This window comes from Salvelinus namaycush, chromosome 1 (genome assembly GCF_016432855.1).
Source record: "Salvelinus namaycush isolate Seneca chromosome 1, SaNama_1.0, whole genome shotgun sequence".
Taxonomy (NCBI): Eukaryota; Metazoa; Chordata; class Actinopteri; order Salmoniformes; family Salmonidae; genus Salvelinus; species Salvelinus namaycush.
In genome coordinates, this window is record NC_052307.1 from 6,092,948 (window position 1) to 6,110,253 (window position 17,306).

General features: G+C 43.7%; 1 protein-coding gene across 1 annotated transcript; it reads right to left on the minus strand.

Moving 5' to 3' along the window:
* Positions 1–1,266: 1,266 nt before the first annotated feature.
* LOC120053629 (kinetochore protein NDC80 homolog) lies at positions 1,267–17,142 on the minus strand. Its single transcript, XM_039000781.1, has 17 exons — positions 17,046–17,142; positions 13,631–13,726; positions 13,447–13,527; positions 13,080–13,206; positions 12,681–12,853; positions 12,165–12,267; positions 11,636–11,725; positions 11,464–11,557; positions 11,248–11,348; positions 9,706–9,850; positions 9,249–9,454; positions 8,942–9,094; positions 8,762–8,851; positions 8,579–8,671; positions 2,218–2,348; positions 1,607–1,709; positions 1,267–1,432 (listed from the first exon to the last, which is right to left on the minus strand). Exons 1-17 carry the CDS (start codon positions 17,051–17,053, stop codon positions 1,304–1,306), a joined length of 1,923 nt encoding a protein of 640 aa, XP_038856709.1. The 5' UTR covers positions 17,054–17,142; the 3' UTR covers positions 1,267–1,303.
* Positions 17,143–17,306: the final 164 nt, after the last annotated feature.

Sequence of the window (17,306 nt, forward strand, 5' to 3'; positions counted from 1 at the left end):
ACTCCCTTCACAGAACAGCGCAAACTACCTCTAACCAGAATAGAAAGATGAGTGGGAGGCCCCGGTGCACAATTGAGCAAGAGGACAAGTACATTAGTGTCTAGTTTGAGAAACAGATGCCTCACAAGTCCTCAACTGGCAGCTTCATTAAATTGTACCCGCAAAACACCAGTCTCAACGTCAACAGTGAAGAGGCGACTCCGGGATGCTGGCCTTCTAGGCAGTTGCAAAGAAAATGCCATATCTCAGACTGGCCAATAAAAAGAAAAGATTAAGATGGGCAAAAGAACCCAAACACTGGACAGAGGAACTCTGCCTAGAAGGCCAGCATCTGAGAATCGCCTCTTCACTTCTTCACTGGAAGTGATGGTTGCTGATAATGGGCCTCTGTACGCCTATGTAGATATTCGATAAAATACCAACTGTTTCCAGCTACAATAGTCATTTATAACATTAACAATGTCTACACTGTATTTCTGATACATTTTATATTATTTAAAAATGGACAAAAAAAATAGCTTTTCTTTCAAAAACAAGCAAATTTCTAAGTGACCCCAAACTTTTGAACGGTAGTGTATATTTGGCGGCAGGTAGCTTAGTGGTTAGAGCGTTGGGCCAGTAACCGAAAGGTTGCTGGATCGAATCCACGAGCTGACAAGGTACAAATCTGTCGTTCTGCCCTGAAAAAGGCAGTTAACCCACTGTTCTCCAGTAGGCTGTCATTGTAAAATAAAAATGTGTTCTTAACTGACTTTCCAAGTTAAATAAAAGGTTACATTTTAATTTAAAAAATATTCAGCTAACCAGAAACTGCTGTACTGTAAATCTAGCCTTACACTGCCCTCTAGGGGCTCAACAGATTAGAAACACCACAAGACAACAATAAAATAGTTTACAAAAAAGGGTTTAACAGTACACCCATTATCTAACCCAGGGGTACTTGAACAAAGTAAAACTCCTATTTAAACATGTTTTCTACCAGCACCCAATACAGTCTGCCCATCTGGTCTCATAAGTTCCCAATGCTTTAGAGCAGTGACCAGGGAAACTGCAGAAGATGGCGCGGCCCTTTGGAACTGATGTGATGCTCACTGTGGTCAGTAAAGACGTCACTTAGAAGAGAAGAAAAGCTGCACTCATCCCAACAGGCAAAACTGGTTGTTAATGATGTCATTTCAACTACTTTCTGTTGTCACAACGTCACTAAACCATGTTTTGCCCGCTGGGATGGTTCCAATGGACTGAATGGAATAACCAGGTAAAGAGTTAGAGCTCATGTCAGCTTTTATAGTGAAGCACGGAACTACATGCTGTTTACTTTAGCGATAAAGCCCTCCATAATGTCCTTCATCTTCTGAATGTCCACCTCGTCCTCCCGGAAGGCGTCCGTGTACACCCTGTCTACTCGCTTGTGTTGATCCTCTAAGAATTTCTGGAAATGATCACAATGTGACATTCAGGCTCAGAAAGACAGTCATTGTCAAATCAAGTTATTGTAAAAGGGAATATCAAGGCAAGGAATGAAATAAATATTTAAATAAAGGCGAGATGTGCACGAGGTCAGTGGCTTTGTGAACAACAGGTTTGGGGCAAGATGGAGACTGACCTCTACAATGGACAGGTGGTTGGCAGCCGTGGTTAACACACTGGCAAGGTTGTTAACCACAGTCCGCCGCTCCTCATTGGTTTCTTGCAGGACAAGATGGTACCTGTGGAGTAGAGAGACAAATACTGTGGTGGGGGGTGTATTTTTAGATATGAACAATGAAAACAAACTTCATGAGGTTGTTAAATAATTGTAAAGCCCAGAACATACCGTACGCAAACAAAGTAGCATTGTTCGGGAAAGAACGGCTCATAGGGCAGGAGCATATCTCCTGTTTCTGTAGCGTGAGGCAGCTTGACCCCCTGGACAGGACGCTAGTCTAACCCTTGTATCTCTGCACATTTGTAAATATGGTATTGGAACTGACCCTGTATATAAACAGTAGCTTATTTACTGTCTCATGTTATTCATGTTTCTACTTCTCGTGTGTTTTTTCCCTACTTTACATTAGTATAATATTTTACTACTGATATTGATTACTGCAATGTCAGTCAGGAAAGAAAGGCATTTCACTGTAGTTGTGCCCGTGACAATAAAACTTGAAACTAAGCCCTGTTGCTCTCACCATTGTGATTTGGTCCAAAATAATTGGTAGGAGGACCACTACTCACTGTTGCTGTGCAGCTTTCAGCTGCTCCACAGACTCGTCATAGCCCAGGGTCACCTTCTTCTCCAGCAGCTTGCGGTGGGTCTCCACAGACTCCATCTCAGCAGACCACTTCTGCTCCTCATGGGCAATGTCCTAAACACACACACACACACACACACACACACACACACACACACACACACACACACACACACACACACACACACACACACACACACACACACACACACACACAGAGAGAGGGATGTCATTTTTCTAAATGATAAAAAACACAATTTAACCACAGATGTGGATACAATACATTTAAAATAAATGGCTTCATCAATAAGTGCATCGATGACGTAGTCCCCACAGTGACCATACGTACATACTGTTAACTCGAAATGACACAACGACAAAGTTCCAGTTTAACAAAGTTTACTATATGAACACACTACAAGTAGCCATTACACTCCAGGCTAGGTCCAACAACCACTCAACTTCCTGCGCATGCGCACTCTTGACTGAGTGATAGCCCCGTAATAACAGAAATATAGGGATACTTAAAACATGAACTTAACAATCTCCCCCTTTTCTTTAAAGACAAATAAAACATCAACAACATAATTAAATGTCCAAGTATTATTCAAGATTCCCCATTACAAATGGGTTGTGTGACAGTTTTTATTTGTATTACTCAAGCTGCCACTTTCCATTACTGAGAGCCTGTAGGAGCGAGAGCCTGTAGGAGCACAAGACCGGATGCTCCTTTTTTAGTCAGACAGTCAGCAAGCTTTTCCTTTGTGGTTGACCACAGAATCCGCTGGATTCTCTGTGCTTGTATAAGTTCCTTGATGCTGCTAATCTCAAAGTCTTTTCTCTGACAGACTTGATTGACTTCACAGCATCAAATAATGAGTAGTTGACAGTGACACAAACTACAGGTAGAAAGTGCCGTTTTGTCCCACCAGTGTTAACCTAGCGAAGCATCACTGAAGACAACTAGTTTCAAAGAGTCATCTTTTCCAACATGCTGAAACTTTAAAGTCACTTTTTGTGATTTCAGTTTACGAACAACTTTGTTTGCCTCATGAATGGTTTGTACAGTGGCGTGTTTTGTGTTAGATGCCAAGTTGCAACCATCAAACCAGGTCTACTCTGTCTCGCAGCCCATAAAATTTGTCCCATCTTTGACCTCAATTGACCAGCTTCAATTCCACAGAGGGGAATTCCTTTGTACGGCTCTTGAAGAATCCATGTGGATAGGTTGAAGATTCTTGATATAGCTCTCCTGTTGCATCAGTATTTTTCCATCAACTGTAATAAACTCTATGCCAACATAACAAAAATGATCATGCTCCTCACGGCCAACCTAGAAAACAGCTTTGAGGTGTGGAATCACAGTTGAAGCAAAGGTCTGTGAGCCACCCCAGATAAAGTCATCAACATGACAGGCAAGTACTCCAGTCACATTGCAGTCTTGATCAAGACAATAGAAGACTGCAGGATCCACTTGTGACATTTTTCCACCTGTATTCAGCATTGTTGCCTTGACTTTGTTGTACCAGTAGAGTGATCCATCTGCCAGTCCATACACACACTTCTTTAGTTTCCACAGTGTTCCTTCGCTTTTAGCTTCAGGCGGAGGTCGGATGTGAATGTCCCTTGACAGCTCTGTTCCCTGCAAAAATCCATATTTGATGTCTATGGAATTAAGTTTCCATTTTTTCTGGCAGATCACTGACATCAGCAATCTGAGTGACTCTGAGGTGCATGTCGGTGAGTCTTTTTGGAGTTCTTTAGCAGCCAGCTCCTCAAAACCTCTAGCCACTAGACGTGCTTTGGGCACTATTCCAGTTAAGGATTCTTTAAGGGTACACACCCACCTTGAGACGCACTTTTGGCCAATGTCTTTGACTTCCTCAAACACTCCATTTTTCCTCCAATTACTGAGCTCATCTAGCTTAGCTGAGTCAAATGACACGTCCTTTGTTTCAAGTACATCATCATTTTGAATGTCATTCTGTTTTTCTCGATTTTCCATTGGTTCAATTCTGATATTATCTACAAGTGGCAGGTCAGCTGACCCTGTTGTACCAGAAAGTGTAGCTGGTTCAGAGTACTGCAAGTTGTACCAGCTCTTGTGTTTTGCTTTTCCTGCTCGTCCAATGACGGTTGCTGTATGTGGAATACCACTTTCTCTGTCCGTGTATTTAACAGTTTGTCCAGTTTTCAGATTGGAACAACCATGTTCTCTTAACACATGTGGCTGTTGAATGTTTTCCTCATTTGAACGCTCAACAGTATTACCTGTGGCATGGTTGAAGGTCTCTACTCCATTTCCTGTGTCAGTTTCGGTGTCCATATCATTGGATGCGACATCTGGTAGGTTTGTGTCTGTTACTGTGTCCTTTTTGTTATTTTCATTAGGAGACTGATTCTCAGCAACAGCCCCTCTATCTTGTTGATCATTTACAGTCATGCCTCCGTGCCTCACAAATATCACCACACCATCTTGACCAATGACTACTCCCGGTCCTTTCCACTCTTGACAGTCAACTCGTTTGTAGTACACTTTGTTTCCAGTTTCGTACTTCTCATCATCATTGTTCCCTGAACTGCTGAGTAACTTCTGAAGTCTGTCAACTGTATCATGTCCAAACTGTTTGTAAAGCTTTAACAATACTTTGTGTTTTTCTTTAGTGCTCATGTTCTCTACGTCAGTCAGAATCTCATTTTTGCATGGACTCTGTGTGATGTCTTTGTCTAAAATGTTTACACAATAGTGGCCTGAGGTAGTAAGTTCAAGAGTCACTGGTTGTTTAAACATCACTGCCTTGTCATTTTTTATGTCTAGTACAGCCCCTGCCTTCTTGAGGGAAGCTTTGCTTAATAGTAAGGGGATATCTGTAGGGACCACCTCTGTTTCAATGTGACACTTAGTCTGACCAATCTTTGCTGGTATCTTAACTCTCTTGGTAGAATGGACAATTCTCCCATCTCCAAATTTGAAAGCTCTGTTGCTTGGTGTGTCAATCATATTTTGTACTTCTTTCATATTTAGTTCACTGACATAGCTATCAAGCCATTTTGCACCACACACTGTCCGTGTACATGCAGTATCAATCACAGCAGATCCTAAGGATTCAACTATAAAAATCTCAGTATCAAAAGCAGATTCATTTGAAAACAGTGTAATGTTACACTGCTCTATCTCTGTGTTTACATTTTCCTCTGTTAGTTTAACTTGTTCATTTTTATGAGGACAGTCTTTAACCCAATGGTAAGTGCTTTGACAAATTGCACATTTTGATCTCCTTCCATATTTGTCCAGTGGATTTGTGCCGGGAAATGGCGCCCTCTTCTGGTTGTCTTGAGAACGTGACTTGTTGGCGCCTTTTCTGTGCTGCTCGGTGTAATATGCTGCGTCACTCACTTGCATTCCATCTGTTATTGGCGCGACAGACGTCTTCTCACCAAATATTCTTTTTAGTGCCGACTTCATAGATGCAAAAGTCAGCACAGTACAAGCAGTCAAAGCCAACTGTTTCTCCCTACCATCTAGACAAGCAGTGTCTAGCAACTTGAACCCTAACACTGCATCTGGGAGAACCATGTCGTACTTGCGCATTCTATTGTACCTCTGTTCGAAATCAATGATGTAGTCTGCCATTGCAACCGAAATATCTCTCGTAACACTGTCAAAGTTTGAATATGCCTCGTAGGCACGGTCTTTCTCTTCTTTGAGAAATACAGAATCCAGTGCTGTGATCAAAGTTCCCATACCGTCATCCTTGTTCAAATCCTCAACGGATATTTCCAGTGCTGTATCTCTCGCTCTTCCCTCGAGCGATAATACCACCGCAAGTGCTTGCTTTTTCGCGTCCAGATTAGTAACGCGTATCCAGATTCCCAGTTCATTTTTCCAACTTTCGTACGACCTCTTCTCGTCGAAGCGAGGTGGCACGTTGTAGTTAGAAGCCATCCTCTGCTACCAATGTTAACTCGAAATGACACAACGACAAAGTTCCAGTTTAACAAAGTTTACTATATGAACACACTACAAGTAGCCATTACACTCGAGGCTAGGTCCAACAACCACTCAACTTCCTGCGCATGCGCACTCTTGACTGAGTGATAGCCCCGTAATAACAGAAATATAGGGATACTTAAAACATGAACTTAACACATACCCCAACCAGAAACAATGGCAGCATCCGCACTGAGCTAAAGGCTAGAGCTGCCGCTTTCAAGGAGCGGGACTCTTAACTTGGAAACTTATAAGAAATCCCGCTATGCCCTCAGACTAAACATCAAACAGGCAAAGCGGCAATACAAGCTCGAGTCTTACTACACCGGCTCTGACGCTCGTCGGATGTGGCAGGGCCAGCAAACCATTACAGACTACAAAGGGAAGCACAGCCGAGAGCTGCCCAGTGACATGAGCCTACCAGGCGAGCTAAACTACTTCTATGCTCGCTTCGAGGCAAATAATACTGAAATAATAACATGCATCAGAGCACCAGCTGTACCAGAAGACAGTGTGATCACACTCTCCGCAGCCGATGTGAGTAAGACCCTTAGACAGGTCAACATTCACAAGGCCGCAGGGCCAGACGGATTACCAGGACGTGTACTGCAAGCATGCGCTGACCAACTACATTTTCAACCTCTCCCTGTCCGAGTATGTAATACCAACATGTTTTAAGCAGACCACCATAGTGGCTGTGCCAAAGAACACTATGGTAAACCTGCCTAAATGACTACCGACCCATAGCACTCACGACTGTAGCCATGTGCTTTGAAAGGCTGGTCATGGCTCAAGTCAAAACCATCATCCCAGAAACCCTAGACCCACTCCAATTTGCATACCGCCCCAACAGATCCACAGATGATGCAATCCCTATTGCACTCCACACTGCCCTTTCCAACCTGGACAAAAGGAACACCTATGTGAGAATGCTATTCATTGACTACAGCTCAGCATTCGACACCATAGTGCCCTCAAAGCTCATCAATAAGCTAAGGACTCTGGGACTAAACACCTCCCTCTGCAACTGGATCCTGGACTTCCTGACGGGCCACCCTCAGGTGGTAAGGGTAGGTAACAACACATCCGCCACGCTGATCTTCAACACAGGGGCCCCTCAGGGGTGCGTGCTCAGCCCCCTCCTGTACTCGCTGTTCACTCATGACTGCACGGCCAGGCACGACTCCAACACCATCATTACATTTGCCAATAACACAACAGTGGCAGGCCTGATCAACGACGAGAGCCTAGAGGGAGGAGGTCAGAGACCTGGCCGTGTGGTGCCAGGACAACAACCTCTCCCTCAACGTGATCAAAACAAAGGAGATGATTGTGGACTACAGGAAAAAGAGGACCGAGCACGCCCACATTCTCATCGACGGGGCTGCAGTGGAGCAGGTTGAGAGCATCAAGTACCTTGGTGTCCACATCACCAACAAACTAACATGGTCCAACCACACCATGACAGTAGTGAAGCGGGCACGACAAAGCCTATTCCCCTTCAGGAGATTGAAAAGGTTTGGCATGGGTCCTCAGATCCTCAAAAGGTTCTACAGCTGCACCATCGAGAGCATCCTGACTGGTTGCATCACTCCCTGGTATGGCAACTGCTCGGCTTCCGACCACAAGGCACTACAGAGGGTAGTGCGAACGGCCCAGTACATCACTGGGGCCAAGCTTCCTACCATCCAGGACCTCTATACCAGGCGGTGTCAGAGGAAGGCCCTGAAAATTGTCAAAGACTCCAGCCATCCTAGTCATAGACTGTTCTCTCTGCTACCACACGGCAAGCAGTACCGGAGCGCCAAGTCTAGGTCCAAGAGGGTTCTAGACAGCTTCTACCCCCAAGTCATAAGACTCCTGAACATCTAGTCAAATGGCTACACAGACTATTCACATTAAATAACTCTACATACATGTACATACTACCTCAACTAACCGGTGACCCCGCACATTGACTCTGTACCGGCACCCCCCTGTAAATATATTGATATTTTTTACTGCTCCTCTTAATTACTTTTATCTCTTATTCTTATCTGGATTTTTTGAAACTGCACTGTCGGTTAGGGGCTCATAAGTAAATTTCAAGCATTTCACTGTAAGGACTACACCGGTTGTATTCGGCGCATCTGACTAATACAATTTGATTTGAGGAGAACAAGAAAAGTTATTTCCATTATGGTCCTTATAAGACAATGAGCTGTCTAGGAAATCCTTGGATTGACCAAGGATGACACCAATGATTCACATAGACAACACTTCCTGACCTATAAATGACTAGCCTGTAACATTATTTCAGATGGGTTTCTGCATACAATATTCAAATATTTGTAATATTGAAATTACAACGCACCTGCATGTCTTGTTCGAGCTGCTCGTCGAGCCTACGGATTTGCTCTCTCAGGTGTTTCAAGTCATTCGCTTTATCTGAAATATTAGAATTCACCTGAAAGAGAAAAAGATCCATGCTCAAATTTATTTTTAAATGGGACAAAACCTTCGTACTTCTAAGAAACACAGTGAAATGTCTCGGTACCTGTTCTATGGACTCCTCCAGGCTTAGTTTCATGTCTGTCAGTCGACTACACTCCTCGTCCACATCAGTGATCAGTTTCCTCAGTAGTTGCTGTAGAGAATAAGCCACAGAATTAGGTCCAGATACAACACACACCTGTTGTAATAAAGCCATTGTTCGATGAGAACTAAATCGACATACTTGAATCTGTGTTCTGCATTGAACCATGGTGGACGGTCCGTATTCTGTGGAGGTCCTGATCTCAAAGTCGTGGCCGCACGCGTTTTCGGCAGACACAGGGATGAGCTTCAGTTTGCGGGCAAGCTTGTGGTACTCGGCCAGCTTCACTTCGGCCTAAATCATTAGCAGTGGTTAAGACTGAGAAGACGGTTCAGCACTGGCTCATAGCTAGCTAGTCATTAAAAAAAAAAAATACTTATTGAACCTTTGTTTACCAGACAGATGAGTATAGAATGCAGACGTATCAGGCCAGCATCCTATTCCTTACCGTCTCCTTGGCCTTGGCCAGAGCGATCTCCTCATTCCACATGTGCTGCTCGGCCTGCTCCAGGCTCTTGCTCAGGCTGTTGATGGTCTGCTGCAGCTCCCTCTTCTCCCAGTTGATCCTCTCAATGTCTGCGGGAGTGAACTTCTGGGTGGACAAGATGTGTTGGAGCCGGGACTCCTCCTGTTTTAGGGTCTCCACTTGCAGTCCTACACAGGACAAAAAAAGGCAGCGGGGGGCTTGTTAACGTTTTTTTTAAATGTATATTTTAATGGATTTTCAGATTTTGTTTAAACAGGGAATGAGAGGATGAAGTGGGGACAGATAGAGAAATGATGTGTCAAAGGGTAGTAGACCACATATACAGACAATGTAGAAAGAGAAGTGTCCTAGAGGCTGCATCAATACCGCAAGACCAGCCGAGCCACGAGAGTAGCAATGTTTGGTCATAGTTTTTTACCCGATGCTTCCAGCTCCTCGGCCAATCCAGAGGCTTTGTTCTCCAGGTTGGCTTTGAAAGACTCCAGGTTACTGCGATAACTCTGCAGCTTCTGCAGGTCTGTCTGAAGTTTGACTTTCTCCGTTCTTTTGACCATCAATCGGTCCTGCTCCAAAGTTAATAAAATGGTTACAAATACAGTGAATCAAATGGCTCTGTTCAAACGTAATTGGCACTTTTACGGCTCATCGACTGCTTAAACTAGGTGAGATGTGTACAATATTCAGTCGCAGTACATGTAAAAATCTATAAATACAGTGCATCTGGAAAGTATTCAGACCACTTGACTTTTGCCACATTTGTTACATTCAAAAATAGATTAAATTGTGTTTTTCCCCCCTCATCAATCTACACACAATACCCCGTAATGACAAAGCAAACACGTTTTTATCAATTGTAGCAAATTTTTGCAAAATAAAAACTGAAATATCACATTTACATAAGTATTAAGACCCTTTTCTCAGTACTTTGTTGACGCACCTTTGGCAGTGATTACAGCCTCGAGTCTTCTTGGGTATGACGCTACAAGCTTGGCACACCTCTATTTGGGTAGTTTCTCCTATTCTTCTCTGTAGATCATCTCAAGCTCTGTCAGGTTGGATGGGGAGCATCACAGCACAGCTATTTTCAGGTCTCTCCAGAGATGTTCTATTGGGTTCAAGTCCGGGCTCTGTCTGGGCCACTCAATATTCAGAGACTTGTTGCCCGAAGCCACTCCTGCGTTGCCTTGGCTGTGTGCTTGTTGTCCTGTTGGAAGGTGAACCTTCGTCCCAGTCTGAGGTCCTGAGCAGGTTTTCAGCAAGGATCTCTCTGTACTTTGCTCCGTTCATCTTTCCCTCGATCCTGACTAGTCTCCCAGTCCCTGCCGCTGAAAAACATCCCCACAGCACGATGCTGCCACCACCATGCTTCACCGTAGTGATAGTGCCAGGTTTCCTCCAGACGTGACGCTTGGCATTCAGGGCAAAGATTTCAGATCTTGGTTTCATCAGACCAGAGAGTCTTGTTTCTCATGGTCAGAGTCATTTAGGTGCCGTTTGGCAAACTCCAAGCGGGCTGTCATGTGCCTTTTACTGAGGAGTGGCTTCCATCTGGCCACTCTACCATAAAGGCCTGATTGGTGGAGTGCTGCAGAGATGAGTGTTCTTCTGGAAGGTTCACCCATCTCCAAAGAAGAACTCTGGACCAAGGCCCCTCTCCCCCGATTGCTCAGTTTGGCCGGGCAGCCAGCTCGAGTCTTTGTGTCTTCCATTTAAGAATGATGGAGGCCACTGTGCACTTGGGGACCTTCAATGCTGCAGACATTTTTTGGTACGCTTCTCCAGATCTGTGCCTCGACACACCATCTTAGTCATTATGGGGTATTGTGTGTAAGTCGATGAGAGAAAATATTTTATACATTTGAGAATTAGGCTGTAACATAACAAAATGTGGAACAAGTCAAGATGTCTGAATATTTTCCGAATGCACTGTATATACAGTCCTTAGATTCAAAAGACTAACCGTTTGGCTTTCTTTCTCCAGTCGCTCAACCTCATCACTCAGCATCCTGTACTTCTCCTCCATGGATGCGAGAAGCCCTTCGTCAACGTTGTAAAGTCTCTCTGTAGATATAAGTTGACTTTTTATGCGCTTGTTGCTGGTTATTTGTATATGTTCATTTGGAAGGAAAAGGCACAACTCACAATTAAAAACAATGAGTGTGTCATCACTGCTTACTTAGTTTAGCAAGATAATCTGCATCCTCTTCATCAAACGTATCTGCTCCTTGCATGAACTTGTTGTAGGTTTCAGCAGTGTAGTCCAGAAAGAGCTAGAAACGAAGGGGAGCGTGCAGGGTCAAATAGAGGCCTAACATCCTAATTGGTTTTGTTGTAAGTTGGCTCTGTACCTTGTTGAACTCAACCCCGTCCTCAATCTCAGTGCTTCCGTCAGAGAAATCAGCAAAGAGCAGGTCCTGATCACTCATACTGCAAAAGATCTGCAAAACAACCAGAACAAATTCAAGGAAAATAAATTCAAGGAAACATACAGTATTATACAGAGCCACGATTGCATGGAACTACCGTCCATCTTATATGGCGCAAGTGAACAACAAACCTGGTTTCAAAAAAACTAATAAAGTAACTTCACGGCACAAGGCCTCTGCCCCATGTGACCTATCTTTTTTGTTCATGTATTGACAAGTGTAACTAATAGATGCTCACACAATACATGTTAATGTTTTTAAATATGTAAATTGTAAAGGATTTTGTTATGTCGAAGCCCAGTAAGACTAGTGGTCGCCATTTGCGTCGGCTAATGGGGATCCTTATAAAAGATGTTTTTATAAATCTCTCATTATTCAAACCTTCATTTAGACAGTTAATGTTATTAATGAGTTTAGAGATTAGGTAGTATTCTGCTGTACTAATACACACCTTCACAGTATCGATGAGCCAGACAACAGCCCCCAAGACCTGTGGCCACGTATGTGGTGCCCCCACAGAGTACATGGAACTTTTGGAGAGAACAAATGGATACCTGCCATCAGAAATATACAGTCAGTATCCTAGAATGAGGAACGGGCTAGCGTACAAAACCCAGATGCAAACAGCAAATGATCACATCTGGGTCCCAAATAGCACCATATTCTCTATATAGGGCACTACCTTTGGCCAGGGCCAATAGAGATGCCATTTGGGACACAGACCATTTTTAACATGTACGGCAGAATGAGCTCATTTTTTTTTTTTATCTATGTAACCTTTATTTATCTAGGCAAGTCAGTTAAGAACAAATGTTTATTTACAACGACGGCCTACTGGGGAACAGTGGGTTAACTGCCTTGTTCAGGGGCAAAACGACAGATGTTTTTTTGTTTTTTTTACCTTGTCAGCTCAGGGATTCAATCCAGCAACCTTTCGATTACTGGCCCAACACTAACCACTATTTACCCCAAGTCTTTGAGAATCCTGGGGACCTCTTCCTCCACCTTGGAGGTGGGCATCTGGAAAGTGGGGTCCAGGAGGCAGTAGATGAACTCAAAGATCTTTAGGAACTCCTTGGTGGAGGGCGACTGGAGAGACTTGACTGACATTGAACCCGGAAAGCCCTTCTCTGACAGAAACTAGAGGAGAACGAGGGAAATGATGTGTCTTTGTGAAGGAGTGCTGATCTAGGACCAGACCCCCCCAGTTCATAGAATCTTATTCATGAGGATGTAAAAGTGACAACTGATCCTAGAGCAGCACTCCTACTCTGAGATACTTTATAAATATTCAGGACGGTCTTGAAAGACTTAAAAGTTCAGTGAGATTCTGTTTTAGAAATCTGTGTATATTAGGAATCCATACCTCACACAACTGTCTGATGCACTGCTGAACATAGGCCTTATCGTGTAAGGGACGGGGATCCTTCATCTTCTCTGCACCTCCAAAGGCACCAAAGGCGCTGTTGCGAGCCATGCCAGCCCCACTGGTCCTGAAAAGAGTTCATCAGATTTTTAGCAATAAGGCCTGCATTGTGAACATGTCCAGAGCTACAATAAAAACATGTATTGTCAGAGGGACTAGAGGACTGGAGTTGGGAACCACTGAACTTGGCAGTGTGAAATGGCTCCCAATCATATGGATTCACTAACAGGAATAGTCTTTGTCTCACATGGTGACAGTGATAGAGAACTAGGTGTATAATGGTATTTTCTGCAGTGTAGGGACTTACCGACTACCAAAAAAGCTGGTTCTTCTCTCGGATGTGACAGACTGGGGTTTAGGAATGTTCAACTTTCCGAAGGATTGTTTGCTGTGAACAAATATTGATATGCTCATTTTATTAGCAAATACATATCCCATATTTATGACAGGCAGTTAAAGCAACTTCCATTGACGTTGGTTTGAACACTAACCTCTGCGGTGTTGCATAAACCATGCTCATTCTGTTGCTTTCAACTCTTTGAGGGAGCTCAGAGAGCCTACTGCTGGATGCTCGGTTCATCCTGGATCTGGTGAAAGAATGAAGACATAGCCAGCTAAATACATGTAGGCTATACATGGATAGCCAGGTCAGTTAATGTTTAAATAGGATAGCAAATGTTTCCCAAACCAGTCAGCTAACTGCAAATGCCTTCATATGAACAATGAAAGATGGGCATACTAGCAGGAAGTGGGGCTCGCCCACTCACTAAGGAGACATAGTCCCGGATTGTGCGGGACAGTCAGGCATTTTGGCCCTTTGTCCCGCAACCAAACATTAATGTCCTATTCATATCAAATCCACGATAATTGAGAATTTCAATCAGCATTTTTCTACAGCTGGCCATGCTTTCCACCTGGCTAACCCTGCACCCCCCCCTGCACAAGGTCCTAAACGATATCATAACAGCCATCGGTAAGAGAAGGCCTGTTTGGCCCTGTCTGGGGGTATCATCGGATGGGGCCAGTGTCTCCTGACCCCTCCTGTCTCAGCTTCCATTATTTATGCTGCAGTAGTTTATGTTTCGGGGGGCTAGGGTCAGTCTGTTATATCTGGAGTATTTCTCCTGTCTTATCCGGTGTCCTATGTGAATTTAAGTATGCTCTCTCTAATTCTCTCTTTCTTTCTCTCTCTCGGAGGACCTGAGCCCTAGGACCATGCCTCAAGACTACCTGGCATGATGACTCCTTGCTGTCCCCAGTCCACCTGGCCATGCTGCTGCTCCAGTTTCAACTGTTCTGCCTGCGGCTATGGAACCCTGACCTGTTCACCGGACGTGCCACCTGTCCCAGACCTGCTGTTTTCGACTCTCTAGAGACAGCAGGAGCGGTAGAGATACTCTCAATAATCGGCTATGAAAAGCCAACTGACATTTACTCCTGAGGTGCTGATCTGTTGCACCCTTGACAACTACTGTGATTAGAATTATTTGACCATGCTGGTCATTTATGAACATTTGAACATCTTGGCCATGTTCTGTTATAATCTCCATCCGGCACAGCCAGAAGAGGACTGGCCACCCCTCATAGCTTGGTTCCTCTCTAGGTTTCTTCCTAGGTTTTGGCCTTTCTAGGGAGTTTTTCCTAGCCACCGTGCTTCTACACCTGCATTGCTTGCTGTTTGGGGTTTTAGGCTGGGTTTCTGTACAGCACTTTGAGATATCAGCTGATGTAAGAAGGGCTATATAAATAAATTTGATTTGACAATACTGTGCAGCTGTATTCATTGACCTGGCCAAGGCTTTCGACTCTGTCAATCACCACATTCTTATCGGCAGACTCAACAGCCTTGGTTTCTCAAATGACTGCCTCGCCTGGTTCACCAACTACTTCTCAGACAGAGTTCAGTGTGTCAAAACAGTGGGCCTGTTGTCCGGACCTCTGGCAGTCTCTATGGGGGTGCCACAGGGTTCAATTCTCGGGCCGACTCTCTTCTCTGTACACATCAATGATGTCGCTCTTGCTGCTGGTGATTCTCTGATCCACCTCTACGCAGACGACACCATTCTGTATACTTTCGACACTGTGTTAACTAATCTTCAGACGAGCTTCAATGCCATACAACTCTCCTTCTGTGGCCTCCAACTGCTCTTAAATGCATGCTCTTCAACCGATCGCTGCCCACACCTGCCCGCCCGTCCAGCATCACTACTCTGGACGGTTCTGACTTAGAATATGTGGACAACTACAAATACCTAGGTGTCTGGTTAGACTGTAAACTCTCCTTCCAGACTCACACTCCAATCCAAAATTAAATCTAGAAAAGGCTTCCTATTTCGAAACAAAGCATCCTTCACTCATGCTGCCAAACATACCCTCGTAAAACTGACCATCCTACCGATCCTTGACTTCGGCGATGTCATTTACAAAACAGCCTCAAACACTCTACTCAGCAAATTGGATGCAGTCTATCACAGTGCCATCCGTTTTGGCACCAAAGCCCCATATACTACGACCTGTATGCTCTCGTTGGCTGGCCCTCGCTTCATATTCGTCGCCAAACCCACTGGCTCCAGCTCATCTATCTCTGCTAGGTAAAGCCACGCCTTATCTCAGCTCACTGGTCACCATAGCAGCACCCACCCATAGCATGCGCTCAGCAGGTATATTTCACTGGTCACCCCCAAAGCCAATTCCTCCTTTGGCCGCCTTTCCTTCCAGTTCTCTGCTGCCAATGACTGGAACGAACTGCAAAAATCACTGAAGCTGGAGACTATTGTCTCCCTCACTAACTTTAAGCACCAGCTGTCAGAGCAGCTCACAGATCACTGCACTTGTACATAGCCCATCTGTAAATAGCCCATCCAACTATCCCATCCCCATACTGTTATTTATTTTGCTCCTTTGCACCCCAGTATCTCTACTTGCACACTCATCTTCTGCACATCTATCACTCCAGTGTTGAATTGCTATATTGTAAATATTTCACCACTATAGCCTATTTATTGCCTTACCTTCCTCATTTGCGCACACTGTATATATACTTTTTCTATTGTATTATTGACTGTATGTTTGTTTATTCCGTGTAACTCTGTTGTTGTTTGTGTCGCACTGCTTTGCCTTATCTTAGCCAGGTTGCAGTTGTAAATGAGAACTTGTTCTCAACTAGCCTACCTTGTTAAATAAAGGTTACATATTAACTGTAACTCAGTTCAATCTTTGCAAGTTTTGTTCAGTGTAGTTTAACACTATCTGCTCAAGAAACTGTAATTCAAGAAAATACAAATTCTCATGAAACTGAGATCAAATGACGAGCATGCAGACGCAGTTTGGACATTCCGCTGCTAAAACGTGAATAATCATCATTCACGCTTGACAGTGATGCAATGGCCTATTTTTTTATTTATTAGATAACAATATCCGTGTTTAAGACAACTTGGTGTATTACATAGTTACTTCTTACTGCATTGTTGGTGTTAGAGTTTACAATAAAAGCATTTCACTGTACTTGTGCATGTGACATTAAAACTACACTGTCCCGCAAAATCCTCCTGTTGTCTCGCATTTGGGTATTTTTAATGTGGTCACCCTAACGTTCTCAAAAACGTAAAGCAACATCAGTCGACATTCGTGGGGCAAATGTACACCATGACACTTTCACATGAAAATACTTAATTTATTTCCTGTGATATAACGTTAGCTAGCTATATTGTTCAACGAATGGCTTTCCACTGGCGAAATATACAATTAACGTACTTACTAGACTTGTAAAGCATAAGCTAATTTAGCAAACTAGCTAACGTTAGCTAGGTAATCTGTCAGAATTCGCCTGAGGCATTACAAATAATTATTACTAGCTATAAATTAGATGCAACAACCTATTGAGACGTCTTTCAAATAAATACGTACCTTTCCATTTTCTATAAAAGTAAAATAATCCGTTTAGAAAATTTTGCTTCTACGTAGGTGGCTAACGAGTCAAAAAATCCGCCAAAAAATCTAAACACAACGGACACTAGTGACGACATGACTTTCGACGGAAAGCGCAATGGGTCAGATGGGACTTGCGTTCAAGTTCAAAGCGATTTGCTACGTTTTAAGGGTTCCAAGCGGCACACAATAAATGAGCATATGTTTCGTTTTCAAACAATTAAGTATTTAACACTAACA

Excerpts from the sequence above, each read along its gene's own strand:
- LOC120053629 (XM_039000781.1), bottom strand. Across the intron at positions 11,726-12,164 it reads GGCTCATCGATACTGTGAAG|ATCTTTTGCAGTATGAGTGA; the intron begins GTGTGTATTAGT and ends GTTGTTTTGCAG. Across the intron at positions 8,852-8,941 it reads AATGCAGAACACAGATTCAA|CAACTACTGAGGAAACTGAT; the intron begins GTATGTCGATTT and ends TATTCTCTACAG.